Source organism: Pseudophryne corroboree, chromosome 9 (genome assembly GCF_028390025.1).
Source record: "Pseudophryne corroboree isolate aPseCor3 chromosome 9, aPseCor3.hap2, whole genome shotgun sequence".
Taxonomy (NCBI): domain Eukaryota; kingdom Metazoa; phylum Chordata; class Amphibia; order Anura; family Myobatrachidae; genus Pseudophryne; species Pseudophryne corroboree.
In genome coordinates, this window is record NC_086452.1 from 167,596,519 (window position 1) to 167,612,022 (window position 15,504).

General features: G+C 47.1%; 1 protein-coding gene across 4 annotated transcripts in view; it reads left to right on the plus strand.

The window, feature by feature from the left end:
* The window catches only part of KYAT3 (kynurenine aminotransferase 3), a 255,249-nt gene that overhangs the window by 99,140 nt on the left and 140,605 nt on the right, over positions 1–15,504 (plus strand). Inside the window, exon 2 of one of the 4 annotated variants that reach the window (XM_063939939.1) lies at positions 1,891–2,614. The exons of the other annotated variants lie outside the window; for them this stretch is intronic. Coding sequence (XP_063796009.1) covers positions 1,907–2,614 — 708 coding nt within the window. The 5' untranslated portion in view covers positions 1,891–1,906. The remainder of the gene's footprint in view (positions 1–1,890; positions 2,615–15,504) is intronic. 4 annotated transcript variants of the gene reach the window in all.

Below are 15,504 nucleotides of genomic sequence, written 5' to 3' on the forward strand. Positions count from 1 at the left end.
ATCGAGTCCTGCGTGTGTTGTGATTGACAGGCTGCAGCAGTTTGGGGGTGGTGACAGAGCATTCTTGAAAATAAGGGCATTTTGGCCTTGTTTTTGAGGAGTGCCCAAGCAAGTATATGGATTTTCAACGCTGCTTCAGTGGCCCCGGATGTGTGATTACACCGGCCATCCTGAGTACCCGAGGGTTACTCTGATGACCGATGTTCACGCAGTTGATCCAATGATGCGCTTTCAGATGCAGCAGCAGACCACATAAGCATGTAGAAGCATTACACTAAACGGAATCAGTACGAGATCCCGCTGGACGGGATCCCGGCGGTTGGAATACCGACACCGGGATCCCGACCGGCACAATCCCGACACTATGTCCACGTCACTATGAGTGTCGTGGACATCCACATAGGGAGAATATGTCGGGATTGTGCCGGTCGGGATCCCGGTGTCGGTATTCCGACCGCCAGGATCTCGTCCGGCGGGATCTTGACCGCATCCCCACTAAACGCCTCCTGCAGCATTAGCATATTATGGCACAGCAGTTGCATCCATCTCTGAATCAGATAATGCTAAAATTATGCTTTTTTCTTTAACACAGAGATTCTCAAACACGGTTCTCAAGGCACCCCAACGGTCCAGGTTTTACGTTTATCAATGCTTGGCCACAGGTGACTTATTTAGCACCACAGTCAATTTGATTTAACCATCTGTGCTGAGCTATAGAAATACCTAAAACCTGGACCATTGGGATGCCTTGAGGACCGCGTTTGAGAACCTCTGCTTTAATGTGTTTGAAAGAAATGTGCAGAAATAATATGGTAGTCAAAACAGCAAATGAGTGTACACTTGTGTTTATAGATGCCTGGATACTTGAGATCTAGGCATCTGTGGGTAGCTTAATGCGGCATTGGATGGTACCCCAGCCTTGAAGTGAGCGATCTAACTAGATTTGGCATGCATGCATCCCAAATCTAGAGCCGGCGATAGCGACGCGCTAGGCCGCGCCTTGCCGTCGCCGGCACCCTACACACGGAGTGATGTGTGCTTAATTTCTAAGCTATCTACTAGTCAGATTGCTTAAAAATTAAGTAAAAATCGCTACGTGTGTACCCCCCTCTAGGTGCTTGATTCAGGGACCACACACAGCTTTTCTGGTTCAAACAAAACAAATGGAGCTTAACTATCAGCAGAATGTATACATACAACATTGATGAAAACAACGAACAACCTCACTACTTCGCCCCTCTCTAAAACGGGCAGCCAGTCTGCATCACAAAGGGGCCTATTTACTAAGCTTTGGATGGAGATAAAGTCACTGGAAATAAAGTACCAGTCAATCACCTCCTAACTGCCATGTCACAGGCTGTGTTTGAAAAACGACAGTTAGGAGCCGATTGGCTGGTACTTTATCTCCAGCGACTTTATCTCCATCCAACGCTTAGTAAATAGACCCCTAATTCTCAAAGTTCTCCATTACTCTTGCAGGTGTATACATGTCTTTCTGACCTTTTCAGACTCAGTGGGGTAAATTTACTAAGGTGGGAGTTTTATGAACTGGTGATGTTGCCCATAGCAACCAATCAGATTCTATATATTACCTTCTAGAAGCAGCTAGATCAGGCATTCCCAACCACGGTCCTCAAGGCATACGAACAGTGCAGGTTTTAGTGATATCCAGTAGGGTGTTTCATTTTTCCAAAGATGTGATTTTCATATGACTTTGCTTACGCCCCGAGTCTCAGTGATGTAAAAGATATATATGCCAAATTTCAAGAAGATTGGATAATATTTAGGGGTTGCACACATTGATCACTTTTATCTCAAACTAGTTAAATTTCTAATATTGAAGTGCTTTGTACTAATCGGCTTCTCATGTAGTTCTTTCATCTTCTGCAGGTAATTGAACTTTAAAATGGGAACCAAAAGAGGAATTTGGCTGCTAGAAAAGGTGCCTAGTGGTGAATTTTTAGGAGCTCGGCTCCCTTCAAAGGAACAAGTACTTTTAGTTTTTATTTACCATCACAAGGAAATGAAAGAAACACTTTCGGATGCTGCTAAATCTACCAGTTCTAAACTACAGGAAGTGTGGAGGAAAGCAAATATCCCTGTTAAGACGGAGGAGAATATCCGTGCTGGTATACAGAAGCTGAACAAAGAATACCAAAATCTGGGTAAAGAGAAATCGAGAAACACAGATAAAGCAAATGTGAAACGGCAGATTTGGAAAGGTGATCTCGTCGAGTTATTTGACATTTCCCGGCAAAATGTGATGGACATGACTAGTGTATCACAAGAAGATAAAAAATTTCTTAGGTCACAAAGAGAAGATCGTATGAGTTCGTCAATGAGTGGAGTAGACAAGATTTTTGCCTCGAAAATAAGAACTAAGTGTGCAAAAGAAGACAAAAATGAATCATATAAGAATAAACATTACAAAGCTATCGCTGAAATAAATAAGACGGTTACACTGGAAGACTCCTCTCCATCATCAGCACCTAGTGACGAAGAGGCCGAGTTTTTGCCTCCGGCAACGAAAAAATTACGTTCAAGTCATAGATTAAAACCTCTTGATCACACACTCACGTCTACTTGGGATCGAGAACAGCTCTCTATTCGACAAGCAAGTACTTCATTTATAAATTATTTTAAGTTTTGTGATTTGTAGTTTTCCCAATAAATTAATTAACATTGAAAAATCTTATTTTTTGCCTACTTTTACAAAACTGATCAAAGTGTGCAACCTCTAAATATTATCCAATCTTCTTGAAATGTGGCATGTATATATTTTACATCACTAAGACTCTGCAAAAATTTTACGTTTTATTTTTTGCCTTACAAAATGAAACACCCTAATATCCAGGCTTCAGCACAGGTGACTTAATTAGTAGCTCAGTTATTTTGATTTAATCATCTGTGCTGCAGCCTGGATATCACTAAAACCTGCACTGTTGGTGTGCTTTGAGGACCGTGGTTGGGAATGCCTGAGCTAGATAATTGTTAAATAGAATCTGATTGGTTACTATGAGCAACATCACCAGTTTTAAAAAGCTCCCACCTTAGTAAATTTACCCCATACTTTTCACTATCATAAGCCCAGTCACAAAGATTTGTAGTCCTTTCTGCCTCTTGCAGACTTGGACTTTGGCCTCCTAGCCCCCACTGGCCTTGTGGTGCACTAGGCTCTTTGGCTGCCACAGTCGCAATTGAACTGTACAGGGAGCCTGACTGGTTTTCACAGGCAGCTGTTTCCCTTGACTGCAAAGTTCCCTAGACTGTCTCCATTCTGCAGCCATTAGGTGTGGTCAGTAGCGGCTCTTGCCACGGGCAAGCAGGCTTTTTGCCCGGGGCGCCGCTACGCTGAGGGCGCCGCCGTGGCAAGAGCCGCTACTAATCCGCCCTCCCTCCCTCCGCTGCAGCCGGTGTCACTGTCTGACGCTAGAGGTCAAAATTGACCACCAGTGTCAGTGCGGCGCTGCTATGGGATAGACGTCATGACGTCTCTCCCATAGAGAGGAGCCGGCGCCCGGAGACAGCAGCAGCGGTCCGGAAGCAAGAGCGAGGCTGGTAAGTATTGTTTTTTTTCTTTTAGGCTTTGAAAGCATCGCTACTACTGGGGGCACATACAGGGGGCACAGCTACAAGGGGCACTACTACTGGGGGCACAGCTACAAGGGGCACCTACTGGGGGCACTGCTACAGGGGGAACAGCTACTGGGGGCACTACTACAGGGGGAACAGCTACTGGGGGCACTACTACAGGAGGCACATTCAGGGGGCACAGATCTACAGGGGGCACATGCTGGGGGCACTGCTACAAGGGGCAGATCTACAGGGGGCATATGCTGGGGGCACTGCTGCAGGGGAAACAGCAACTGGGTGCAAATCAACTGGGGGCACAGCTACAAGGAGCACTGCTACAGGGGGCACTGCTACATTGGGACCAGCTACTGGGGGCAAATTAACTGGGGACACAACTACTGGGGGCAAATCTACAGGGGGGCAAATCAACTGGGGGCACAACTACTTGGGGCAAATCTGGGGGCACAGCTACTGGGGGCATAGGTGTAACCATGATCCTCCCCTATGAAGCCACGCCCTTATTTTTCGCAAACTGTTTTGCCGGGGCTTGGGGGAGGGGCAGTGGAAACTTTCGCACTGGGCGCTGCAAGGTGTAGAACCGGCCCTGGGTGTGGTCACACCTTTTTCTCTTATGTCCTAGAGGATGCTGGGGACTCCAAAAGGACCATGGGGTATAGACGGGATCCGCAGGAGACATGGGCACACTAAAAGACTTTGACTTGGTGTGAACTGGTTCCTCCCTCTATGCCCCTCCTCCAGACCTCAGTTAGATTCTGTGCCCAGGAGAGACTGGACACACACTAGGGGAGCTCTACTGAGTTTCTCTGGAAAAGACTTTGTTAGGTTTTTTTATTTTCTGAGAGACCTGCTGGTTACAGGCTCTCTGCTTCGTGGGACTGAGGGGAGAGAAGTCAGACCTATTTCTGCTGAGTTAAGGGCTCTGCTTCTTAGGCTACTGGACACCATTAGCTCCAGAGGGTTCGATCACTTGGTGCGCCTAGCTGCTTGCTCCCAGAGCCGCGCCGTCACCCCCCTCACAGAAGCCAGAAGACAGAAGCCGGGTGAGTATGCAGAAGACTTCAGTGATGGCAGAAGACTTCAGTAACGGAGGTACAGCACAGCGTTCGCGCTGCGCTCCATGCTCCCACACACACACCAACGGCACTCACAGGGTGCAGGGAGCTGGGGGAAAGTGCCCTGTGCAGCAAGTTACTGAGGGTCTTTTGACTGGCAAGAGATGCATATTCGGTGCCTGGGCATCGTGTATGATACCCCCGCTAGTATAAAAAAAATTAAATTTAAGCGGGACTACAGCGCGCTGGGAAGGGGCGGGGCTTAGCCGCAAAGCTTACCAGTGCCATTTTATCTCTTCACAGTCGCTGCAGAGACGCTGGCCCGGACCTCCACTCTCCTTACAAGTACAAGGGAGCAAAACGGGGGGGAAGGGGAGGCACAGGCAATTTGGTGCTATATATGTATATGTATTTACAGCGCAGCCATCATATGTTATTTATTTATTAGTATATGGGCGCTGGGGTGTGAGCTGGCATACTCCCTCTGTGTTCTCTCTGCAGGCTTCCCTGTGGGTCTGTCCCCTTTTGGCCGGTGTGGGTGTGTCGGTACTGCGTGTCGACATGTCTGAGGCTGAGTGTTCCTCCCCGGAGGAAGTTACTGGGGGCGCGGAGAAAGATTTGGGTATGACTCTGTCGGCACAGCCGACTGCTGATTGGGTAAATATGTTGAGTACATTGAATGCAAATGTGGCATTGTTGTCTAAGAGGCTAGATAAATCTGATTTTCAGAAACAAACATGGAGAAAATCCATGGAGGACGCTTTGTCTCAGGTACAGACCCCCTCAGGGTCACAAAAACGTTCATTTACCCAGATGGCAGATACAGATACCGACACAGACTCTGATTCCAGTGTCGACTTCAATGAGGCCAGCTTACATCCGAAAGTGGTAAAGAGTATTCAGTACATGATTGTGGCTATTAAAGATGTTTTACATATTTCTAAGGGACCTCCTGTTCCAGATACGAGGGTTTGTTTATTTAAAGGGAAAAAGCCTGAGGTGAAGTTTCCCCCCCACTCATGAACTGAACGCTCTTTGTGAGAAGGCTTGGGAGTCGCCTAACAAAGGGTGGCAGATTCCCAAGAGAATTTTTATGGCATATCCTTTCCCCTCTGACGACAGGGAGAAATAGGAGTCGTCTCCCAATGTGGACAAGGCTCTGTCCCGACTGTCCAAAAAGGTGGCGCTTCCGTCTCCTGACACGGCTGCCCTCAAGGATCCGGCGGATCGCAAGCAGGGGACGACATTGAAGGCCATTTTCGTTACTACTGGTGCACTACTCATGCCTGCTGTTGGCGTCGGCGTGGGTGAGTAGTGCTATTGCTAAGTGGGCTGATAATTTAGCTTCTGACATGGATACCCTTGATAAGGATAACATTCTTTTGACTTTTGGTTATATCAAGGACGCTGCAGATTACCTAAAGGATGCGGCGAGGGATATTGGCCTCTTGGGATCAAGGGCCAATGCCATGGCGGTCTCGGCCGGGAGGGCGCTGTGGATTCATCAATGGAATGCTGATGCCGACTCCAAGAAAGCTATGGAAGCTCTCCCTTTCAAAGGTAGTGTCTTGTTTGGTGACGGCCTTGCTGACCTGGTGTCTACCGCTACTGCGGGTAAGTCATCTTTTCTTCCTTATGTTCCCACACAACAGAAAAAGGCGCCCCATTATCAGATGCAGTCCTTTCTGCCTAATAAATACAAAAAAGGAAAGGGCTCGTCCTTCCTCGCTTCAAAGGGTAGAGGAAGGGGGAAAAGATTGCCTGCTGTGTCTGGCGCCCAGGACCAAAAGTCCTCCCCCGCCTCTTCCAAGTCCACCGCATGACGCTGGGGCTCCCCTGCGGGAGTCCGTGCCGGTGGGGGGCCGTCTCCGAATCTTCAGTCAGGTCTGGTTTCAATCGGCACTGGATCCTTGGGTCTTAGACATAGTGTCCCAAGGGTAAAAAATGGAGTTTCAGGAGATGCCCCCCGCCGCTTTTTCGAATCGGCCTTGCCAGTTTCTCCCCCAGAAAGAGAAGTGGTAAATGCTGCGATACAAAAGCTGTGTTCAACAGAGGGTCATTGTCCCGGTTCCCCCGTCCCAAAGGGTAGAAGGGTTCTATTCTAGCCTCTTTGTCGTGCCGAAGCCGGATGGCTCGGTCAGACCGATTCTGAACCTAAAATCCCTCAATCCAAACTTGAAAACTTTCAAGTTCAAGATGGAATCTCTTCGAACTGTGATCTCCAGCCTAGAAGGGGGGATTTTATGACGTCAGTCGACATAAAGGATGCCTACTTACACGTTCCGATATATCCTCCTCATCAGGCCTTCCTAAGATTTACGGTGCAGGATTGTCATTACCAATTTCAGACGTTACCGTTTGGGCTTTCCACGGCCCCGACGGTCTTTACCAAGGTGATGGCGGAAATGATGGTACTCCTACGCAAGCAGGGGGTCACAATTATCCCATACTTGGACGATCTCCTGATAAAGGCGAGATCAAAAGAGCAGTTGCTACAAAATGTGGAACTCTTCCTGACGGTTCTGCAACATCATGGTTGGATTCTAAATTTGCCAAAGTCTCACTTGATTTCGACAAATCGGCTGCCCTTCTTGGGCATGATTCTAGATACGGAACTACGGAGGGTGTTTCTTCCGGCGGAAAAAGCTCTGGAAATCCAGACCATGGTCAAGGACATTCTAAGACCGGCAAGAGTATGATTCATCAATGCACTCGAGTGCTAGGGAAGATGGTTGCGGCTTACAAAGCCATTCCGTTTGGCAGGTTTCATGCCCGGGTGTTTCAGTGGGATCTGCTGAACAAATGGTCCGGGTCTCACCTGCACATGCACCGGAAAATAAGTCTATCTTCCAGGACCAGAATTTCTCTCCTGTGGTGGCTGCAAGGTTCTCACCTTCTAGATGGACGCCGATTCGGTATCCAGGAATGGGTCCTACTGACCACAGATGCATGTCTCCGAGGCTGGGGTGCAGTCACACAAGGAAGAAGTTTCCAGGGAAAATGGTCAAGCCAGGAATCTTGTCTCCACATAAATGTTCTCGAGTTAATAGCCATTTACAACGGACTCCTGCAAGCGAAGAACATTCTTCAAGGTCTCCCTGTCCTGATCCAGTCGGACAACATAACAGCGGTGGCGTACGTAAACCGCCAGGGCGGAACAAAGAGCAGGGCGGCAATGGCGGAGGCCACAAGAGTTCTCCGCTGGGCGGAACAGCACGTGAGCGCTCTGTCAGCAGTCTTCCTTCCGTGAGCGGACAACTGGGAAGCAGACTTCCTCAGCAGACACGATCTCCATCCAGGAGAGTGGGCCCTTCATCAAGAGGTATTTGCAGAAGTAACAAGGCGTTGGGGAATTCCTCAAATAGACATGATGGCATCTCGCCTCAACAAGAAGCTTCCGAGGTATTGTTCCAGGTCGAGGGACCCACAAGCCTGTGCAGTGGACGCCCTGGTAACTCCGTGGGTGTTTCAGTCGGTGTATGTGTTCCCTCCATTTCCTCTCATTCCAAGAGTGTTGAGGATTATAAGACGAACAATGGTTCAGGCAATTCTCGTCGTTCCAGATTGGCCACAGAGGGCCTGGTGTCCAGATCTTCAGGAATTACTCGTAGAAGATCCTTGGCCGCTTCCTCTGAGAGAGGACCTGTTACTGCACGGGCCATGCGTGTTTCCGGACTTTCCGCGGCTGCGTTTGACGGCGTGGAGGTTGAACGCCAAATCCTAGCTCGGAAAGGTATTCCCGGGGAAGTCATCCCCACTCTCCTTAAGGCTAGAAAGGAGGTCACGGCAAAACATTATCACCGTATTTGGAGAAAATATTTGTCGTGGTGTGAAACCAAAACAGCTTCTGCGGAGGAGTTTCACTTGGGTCGTTTCCTCCATTTTTTGCAGGCAGGCGTGGATGCAGGCCTGAAATTGGGTTCCATCAAAGTGCAGATTTCGGCTTTATCTATTTTCTTTCAAAAAGAATTGGCCGCCCTTCCTGAGGTTCAGACTTTCGTGAAGGGAGTGCTGCATATCCATCCCCCGTTTGTGCCACCCGTGGCTCCGTGGGATCTTGAAGTGGTGTTATGTCTCACTGGTTTGAACCTTTGCGAAAGGTTGAGTTAAAGTTTCTCACTTGGAAAGTGGTCATGCTTTTGGCCTTGGCGTCTGCCAGACGAGTGTCAGAATTGGCGGCTTTGTCTCGCAAGAGCCCATATTTGATTTTTCATGTGGATAGAGCGGAATTGAGGACTCGTCAACAATTTCTGCCGAAGGTGGTTTCTTCGTTCCACATAAATCAACCTATTGTGGTACCTGTGGCTACGGAGACTGTCGCGGTTCCAAAGTCTCTTGATGTCATAAGAGCTTTAAAAATGTATGTCACCAGAACGGCTCTTGTTAGGAAAACGGAAACACTGTTTGTCCTGTATGCTTCCAACAAGATTGGTAATCCTGCTTCCAAGCAGACTATTGCACGCTGGATTTGTAATACGATTCAGCATGCTCACTCTTCGGCTGGGTTGCCATTGCCGAAGTCAGTAAAGGCCCATTCTACCAGGAAGGTGGGCTCGTCTTGGGCGGCTGCCCGAGGGGTCTCGGCACTTCAACTTTGCCGAGCAGCTACGTGGTCGGGTTCAAACACTTTTGCTAAATTCTATAAGTTTGGTACCCTGGCTGAGGAAGACCTCATGTTCGCTCAATCGGTGCTGCAGAGTCGTCCGCACTCTCCCGCCCGGTCTGGAGCTTGGATATAGACCCCATGGTCCTTTTGGAGTCCCCAGCATCCTCTAGAACGTAAGAGAAAATAGTATTTTAATACCTACCGGTAAATCCTTTTCTCCTAGTCCGTAGAGGATGCTGGGCGCCCATCCCATTCTGACGAAGGACGAATCTCGTCCGAAACGCGTTAAGCGTGGCTATTGTGCTTGGACTCCATCTGCTGCTTTGAGGGGTTTCTTTTCGGTGACGTGGACTTGGGCATCCGGAGCTCGTATTTCCACTTACCTCTACCATCTGGCACCCCAAGATCTCCCGACTAAGGACTACAGCTGTTGGTGATATGTCTAAGGAGTTTGTTGTTACATGCTGTTTTAAATGTGTCTTTTTTAAGAGATACTGCACCATGATCAGTTTTGTTTAAAGTGTCCCTTGAGCAGGTCCCTTATACAAATAGGGAGAGGTGACACACATTTTGCAGGCTCAAGATTGGAAGTATTGTACACAGCTGCCTACTGATGAATTAACAGAGGGAGAAAACTGGTGTATGATTTATACGAGGAAAATTTGAGGACGTCTCTCTTTTTCTATGGTGAATCGGTGTATTCAGCTTATTCTTCACACAGTGGTGTATAAAATATGATTCATGGTTTCTGAATAGCGCTATTATTGATGCACATTTCTTTTCCACTTTGTCTTTTTAGTGTGTAATTGGATGCACATTTATGTACATTTTTTAGCAGCTTTTCAGTTTTATTGCGCACTGTTTTCTGAAGTTTTCTTTTGTTCTAGCGTACTGTTACTTGCAGTTGTATTGTTGGTTGTTGGTTTCGGTTACACGAAGGTTGTGTATCGGTTATGTTCAGCTTGTTGCTGTTTTTCGTTCATACTGTTATCTGGGATTCCTGCTAATCCAGTTGTACGGTGTGTTTGTGGTGTGAGCTGGTATCTATCTCATCCTTCGTTTAACAAAAATCCTTTTCCTCGAAATGTCCATCTCCCCTGGGCACAGTTCCTATAACTGAGGTCTGGAGGAGGGGCATAGAGGGAGGAGCCAGTTCACACCCAGTCAAAGTCTTTTAGTGTGCCCATGTCTCCTGCGGATCCCGTCTATACCCCATGGTCCTTTTGGAGTCCCCAGCATCCTCTACGGACTAGGAGAAAAAGATTTACCGGTAGGTATTAAAATCCTATTTTCTTACCTGTGTGAGCAGAACCCTCCAGCTCCACACAGAATCGATGCCTCACTACTGCCATCTACCTTGATACTGCTACAGTAGTCATTTCATTTCATGCAGGGAAATATTTCTTTATATTACACTGTATCAAACATATTCATTTATTTACTGTATGTCATTCAATTTTTTAAGGCTTGTCCCTAAAAGTAGCACTTAAATACAAGTTTAATCTTGTGTATGGCTTAATATACCATTCAGACTGTTTCTGATGCAGAATTGACTGCAATTGCACAAATAAAATGCAGGCACAAATTGTGTTGCACTAAAAAAAGTGTTTTTGCAGCGTGTCAACTATATTAGGCTACATTTGCAGACTGACATCCATCTTATGTGATTGGTTTATGCAATGCACACATCACAGACATGCCCCATTACATACTATGCAAGCAACTTTGCCTGTGTCGAAAAGCCGCTTGTTCAACATATCCCTCATTTATGTGTGTATTTTATTTTGTTAGTTAGCAACCCTTTTTCACATGTTATTGTCTGCATAGTGGTTTTGGTGTACTAATGTTTCTGAAGTGTTTTCTATGTTGTTAATATGTCTTAATAAGAATTTATACTGTTCTATTATTTTGATCTATATCAATATGTTTGTTAGTATGTTGCATAAATGAGCATCTTTGCATTGCAATTTTGCCCCTGGAAATTAGAATGTACCTATGCTTTTGGAATACATTTGGCTTCTCTTATACCCCTTTTCCACTGCAACCCTCGGAAATTGCCGAACCTGGAGTTAGTCCCAGGTAGGTTGTGTTTACACTGATCAAAATACCGTGTTTTGCACGTTCAAGTGCAAAAACCTGGGATTTTGATATCAATGGAAAAGGGGTATTATTTTCTTCCAGTTCTCCTATTCTTTAGAGCGCAGTTTCCCAAACTCTGCCATTACAGTCCAGGTGTTAAGGATATCTATGCTTGAGCACAGGTGACTAAATTAGTCAATTTGAGTTAACCATCTGGACTTAAGTATGGATATTTTTAAAACCTGGACTGTAATGGGGGAGTTTGGGAACCTCTGCGTTGAGTGTTATGGTGCCCATACACTTGTGAGATGTCTGGTACAATCCTACGATTTCTACTGCATCTATACGATAAATCACAGGATTGTATGCACATCTTATGTACCATGCGACGTGATGCGCGGGCACGCCGGTCGAATCTCCCGTCTCAAGATCTTATGTGCTGCACTTAATATTTATCGGATTGCACGTGCGATCTGTGAGGTATTTAGCGCACTTCCTTGACACTCCCCTCTACCCTGGTCGCAAGGGGCATGCGATAAATTGCATGATGGTGTGCGCAAAAAAAGCACTTTTGATGCGTTTTATCACAATGTGAGATTCAAGGGAAATCAGACCCGATATTGCCTATAGCATGAAATTAGCTCGGGTTGTGCAACAACACTTTTTTTGTAAAACTAGTCAAACAAGACATAGAACAAATATATAACAAAAAACTGCCTTGGCATACATTGAATCTAACCAAAGGAGTCCAAAACGGTAGGCAGTCAATTTGCCGGTTGTCGGGATCCCGGCGGTCAGGATACCGACGTCGGAATCCAGACAGCCAACAATGCCGCCAGCCAGAATACTGGCTCACAGGGGCTATTCCCACTCGTGGGTGTCCACGACACCCATACAGTGGGAATAGATCCTGTGGCGAGCGCAGCGAGCCCTAGAGGGGACTCATAGTGTCGCCACACTGCCGGCATTCTGGCGGGTGGGATGCCGCTGTTCAGATACTGACAGCTGGCATCCCATCCACCGGGAACACATATTTTCTGTCCAAAACACTACGACTTTCTAAACCAGCAGCCTAAAGAGGAGGGAGAGTAGTCATGACAAGCCAAATATAAAGAAATACCTGGCACCCAGTCAGAAGTTTAACATTTGGAAATGGGCTGATTGTCGACCGCTAGAATGTCAACCTATACAATAGGTCCATGTATAAAATGAGGACACCCTCGTATTTTGACATGGTCATGTTTGTGTTACGGTTAGACTAATTTAAGCTAAACAAAAGTATGCTAAGAGTCTGGTTGTTGACAATTCATACATCACGTTAAATACCCAACAGACTATTCTACCCCCTGAGCTAGAAACTATTTTACCCTTCTAGCAAGTTTCTTTCAAAGCTAGGTGACATACTAAGGAAGGATTCAAAGAATCCATCCTGAACCAACACATATCCAGTACCTACAAACAACAGACCACAAATGCCAACATTCTACTCCCTTCCAACAATACACAAATCCATCAACCTTTACCGGTAGTCCAGTTGTGTCAGGTATAGAATCCAGAAAACAAAAATTATTACATGTCCTACAAATAGAGGTAGCACTCACCAAGACAGCTCGTGGAAAGACATGAACTAGAAGAGAATACAGACTATGCCTGATTTTGCCTTGTTGCTTATGCTGTACATGTGTATCATCATCTACTTGTGGTTCAGCATGAGGCAGACTCTTATCTCTACTGCTTGCGTCTGTTTACTCATTCATTTGCTTACTTGCCCATTTATTTATGTATTCATACATTTCTCTAACGTCCTAGTGGATGCTGGGGACTCCGTCAGGACCATGGGGAATAGCGGCTCCGCAGGAGACAGGGCACAAAAAGCAAGCTTTTAGGATCACATGGTGTGTACTGGCTCCTCCCCCTATGACCCTCCTCCAAGCCTCAGTTAGGTTTTTGTGCCCGGCCGAGAAGGGTGCAATCTAGGTGGCTCTCTTAAAGAGTTATTTAGAAAAAGTTTTTAGGTTCTTTATTTTCAGTGAGTCCTGCTGGCAACAGGCTCACTGCATCGAGGGACTTAGGGGAGAGATTTTCAACTCACCTGCGTGCAGGATGGATTGGATTCTTAGGCTACTGGACATAGCTCCAGAGGGAGTCGGAACACAGGGCTCGCCCTGGGGTTCGTCCCGGAGCCGCGCCGCCGACCCCCCTTGCAGACGCTGAAGATGAAGAGGTCCGGAACCAGGCGGCAGAAGACTCTCAGTCTTCATCAGGTAGCGCACAGCACTGCAGCTGTGCGCCATTGTTGTCAGCACACTTCACACAGCGGTCACGGAGGGTGCAGGGCGCTGGGGGGGGGGCGCCCTGGGCAGCAATGTATAATACCTGTATGGCGAAAAATACATCACATATAGCCCTTGAGGCTATATGGATGTATTTAACCCCTGCCAGATATCTAAAACTCCGGAGAAGAAGCCCGCCGAAAAGGGGGCGGGGCCTATTCTCCTCAGCACACAGCGCCATTTTCCCTCACAGAAAGGCTGGTGGGAAGGCTCCCATGCTCTCCCCTGCACTGCACTACAGAAACAGGGTTAAAACAGAGAGGGGGGGCACTGATTTGGCGATATGTATATATATTAAAATGCTATAAGGGAGGAACACTTATATAAAGGTTGTCCCTGGATAATTATAGCGTTTTGGTGTGTGCTGGCAAACTCTCCCTCTGTCTCCCCAAGGGGCTAGTGGGTCCTGTCCTCTATCAGAGCATTCCCTATGTGTGTGCTGTATGTCGGTACGTGTGTGTCGACATGTATGAGGAAAATATTGGTGAGGAGGCGGAGCAAATTGCCTGTAATGGTGATGTCACTCTCTAGGGAGTCGACACCGGAATGGATGGCTTATTTATGGAAATTACGTGACAATGTCAACACGCTGCAAGCCGGTTGACGACATGAGAGGGCCGGCGAACAAATTAGTATCTGTCCAGGCGTCTCAAACACCGTCAGGGGCTGTAAAATGCCCATTTACCTCAGTCGGTCGACACAGACCCAGACACGGACACTGATTTCAGTGTCGACGGTGAAGAAACAAACGTATTTTCTTTTAGGGCCACACGTTAAGGGCAATGAAGGAGGTGTTACATATTTCTGATACTCCAAGTACCACAAAAAAGGGTATTATGTGTGAGGTGAAAAAACTACCTGTAGTTTTTCCTGAATCAGATAAATTAAATGAAGTGTGTGATGATGCGTGGGTTTCCCCCGATAGAAAATTATTGGCGGTATACCCTTTCCCGCCAGAAGTTAAGGCGCGGTGGGAAACACCCCTCAGGGTGGATAAGGCGCTCACACGCTTATCAGAACAAGTGGCGGTACCATCTACGGATAGGGCCGTACTTAAGGAGCCAGCTGATAGGAGGCTGAAAAATATCCTAAAAAGTATACACACACATGCTGGTGTTATACTGCGACCAGCGATCGCCTCAGCCTGGATGTGCAGAGCTGAGGTGGCTTGGTCGGATTCCCTGACTAAAAATATTGATACCTTTGACAGGGACAGTATTTTATTGACTATAGAGCATTTAAAGGATGCATTTCTATATATGCGAGATGCGCAGAGGGATATTTGCACTCTGGCATCAAGAGTAAATGCGATGTCCATATCTGCAAGAAGATGTTTATGGACACGACAGTGGTCAGGTGATGCAGATTCCAAACGGCACAAAGATGTATTGCCGTATAAAGGGGAGGAGTTATTTGGGGTCGGTCCATGGGACCTGGTGGCCAGGGCAACTGCTGGAAAATCCACCGTTTTTTACCCTAAGTCACATCTCTGCAGAAAAAGACACCGTCTTTTCAGCCTCAGTCCTTTCGTCCCTATAAGAGTCATATCTGCCCAGGGATAGAGGAAAGGGAAGAAGACTGCAGCAGGCAGCCCATTCCCAGGAACAGAAGCCCTCCACCGCTTCTACCAAGTTCTCAGCATGACGCTGGGACCGTACAGGACCCCTGGATCCTACAAGTAGTATCCAAGGGGTACAGATTGGAATGTCGAGAGTTTTCCCCCCTCGCAGGTTCCTGCAGTCTGCTGTACCAATGTCTCCCTCCGACAGGGAGGCAGTATTGAAAACAATTCACAAGCTGTATTCCCAGCAGGTGATAATAAATTTACCCCTCCGACAAC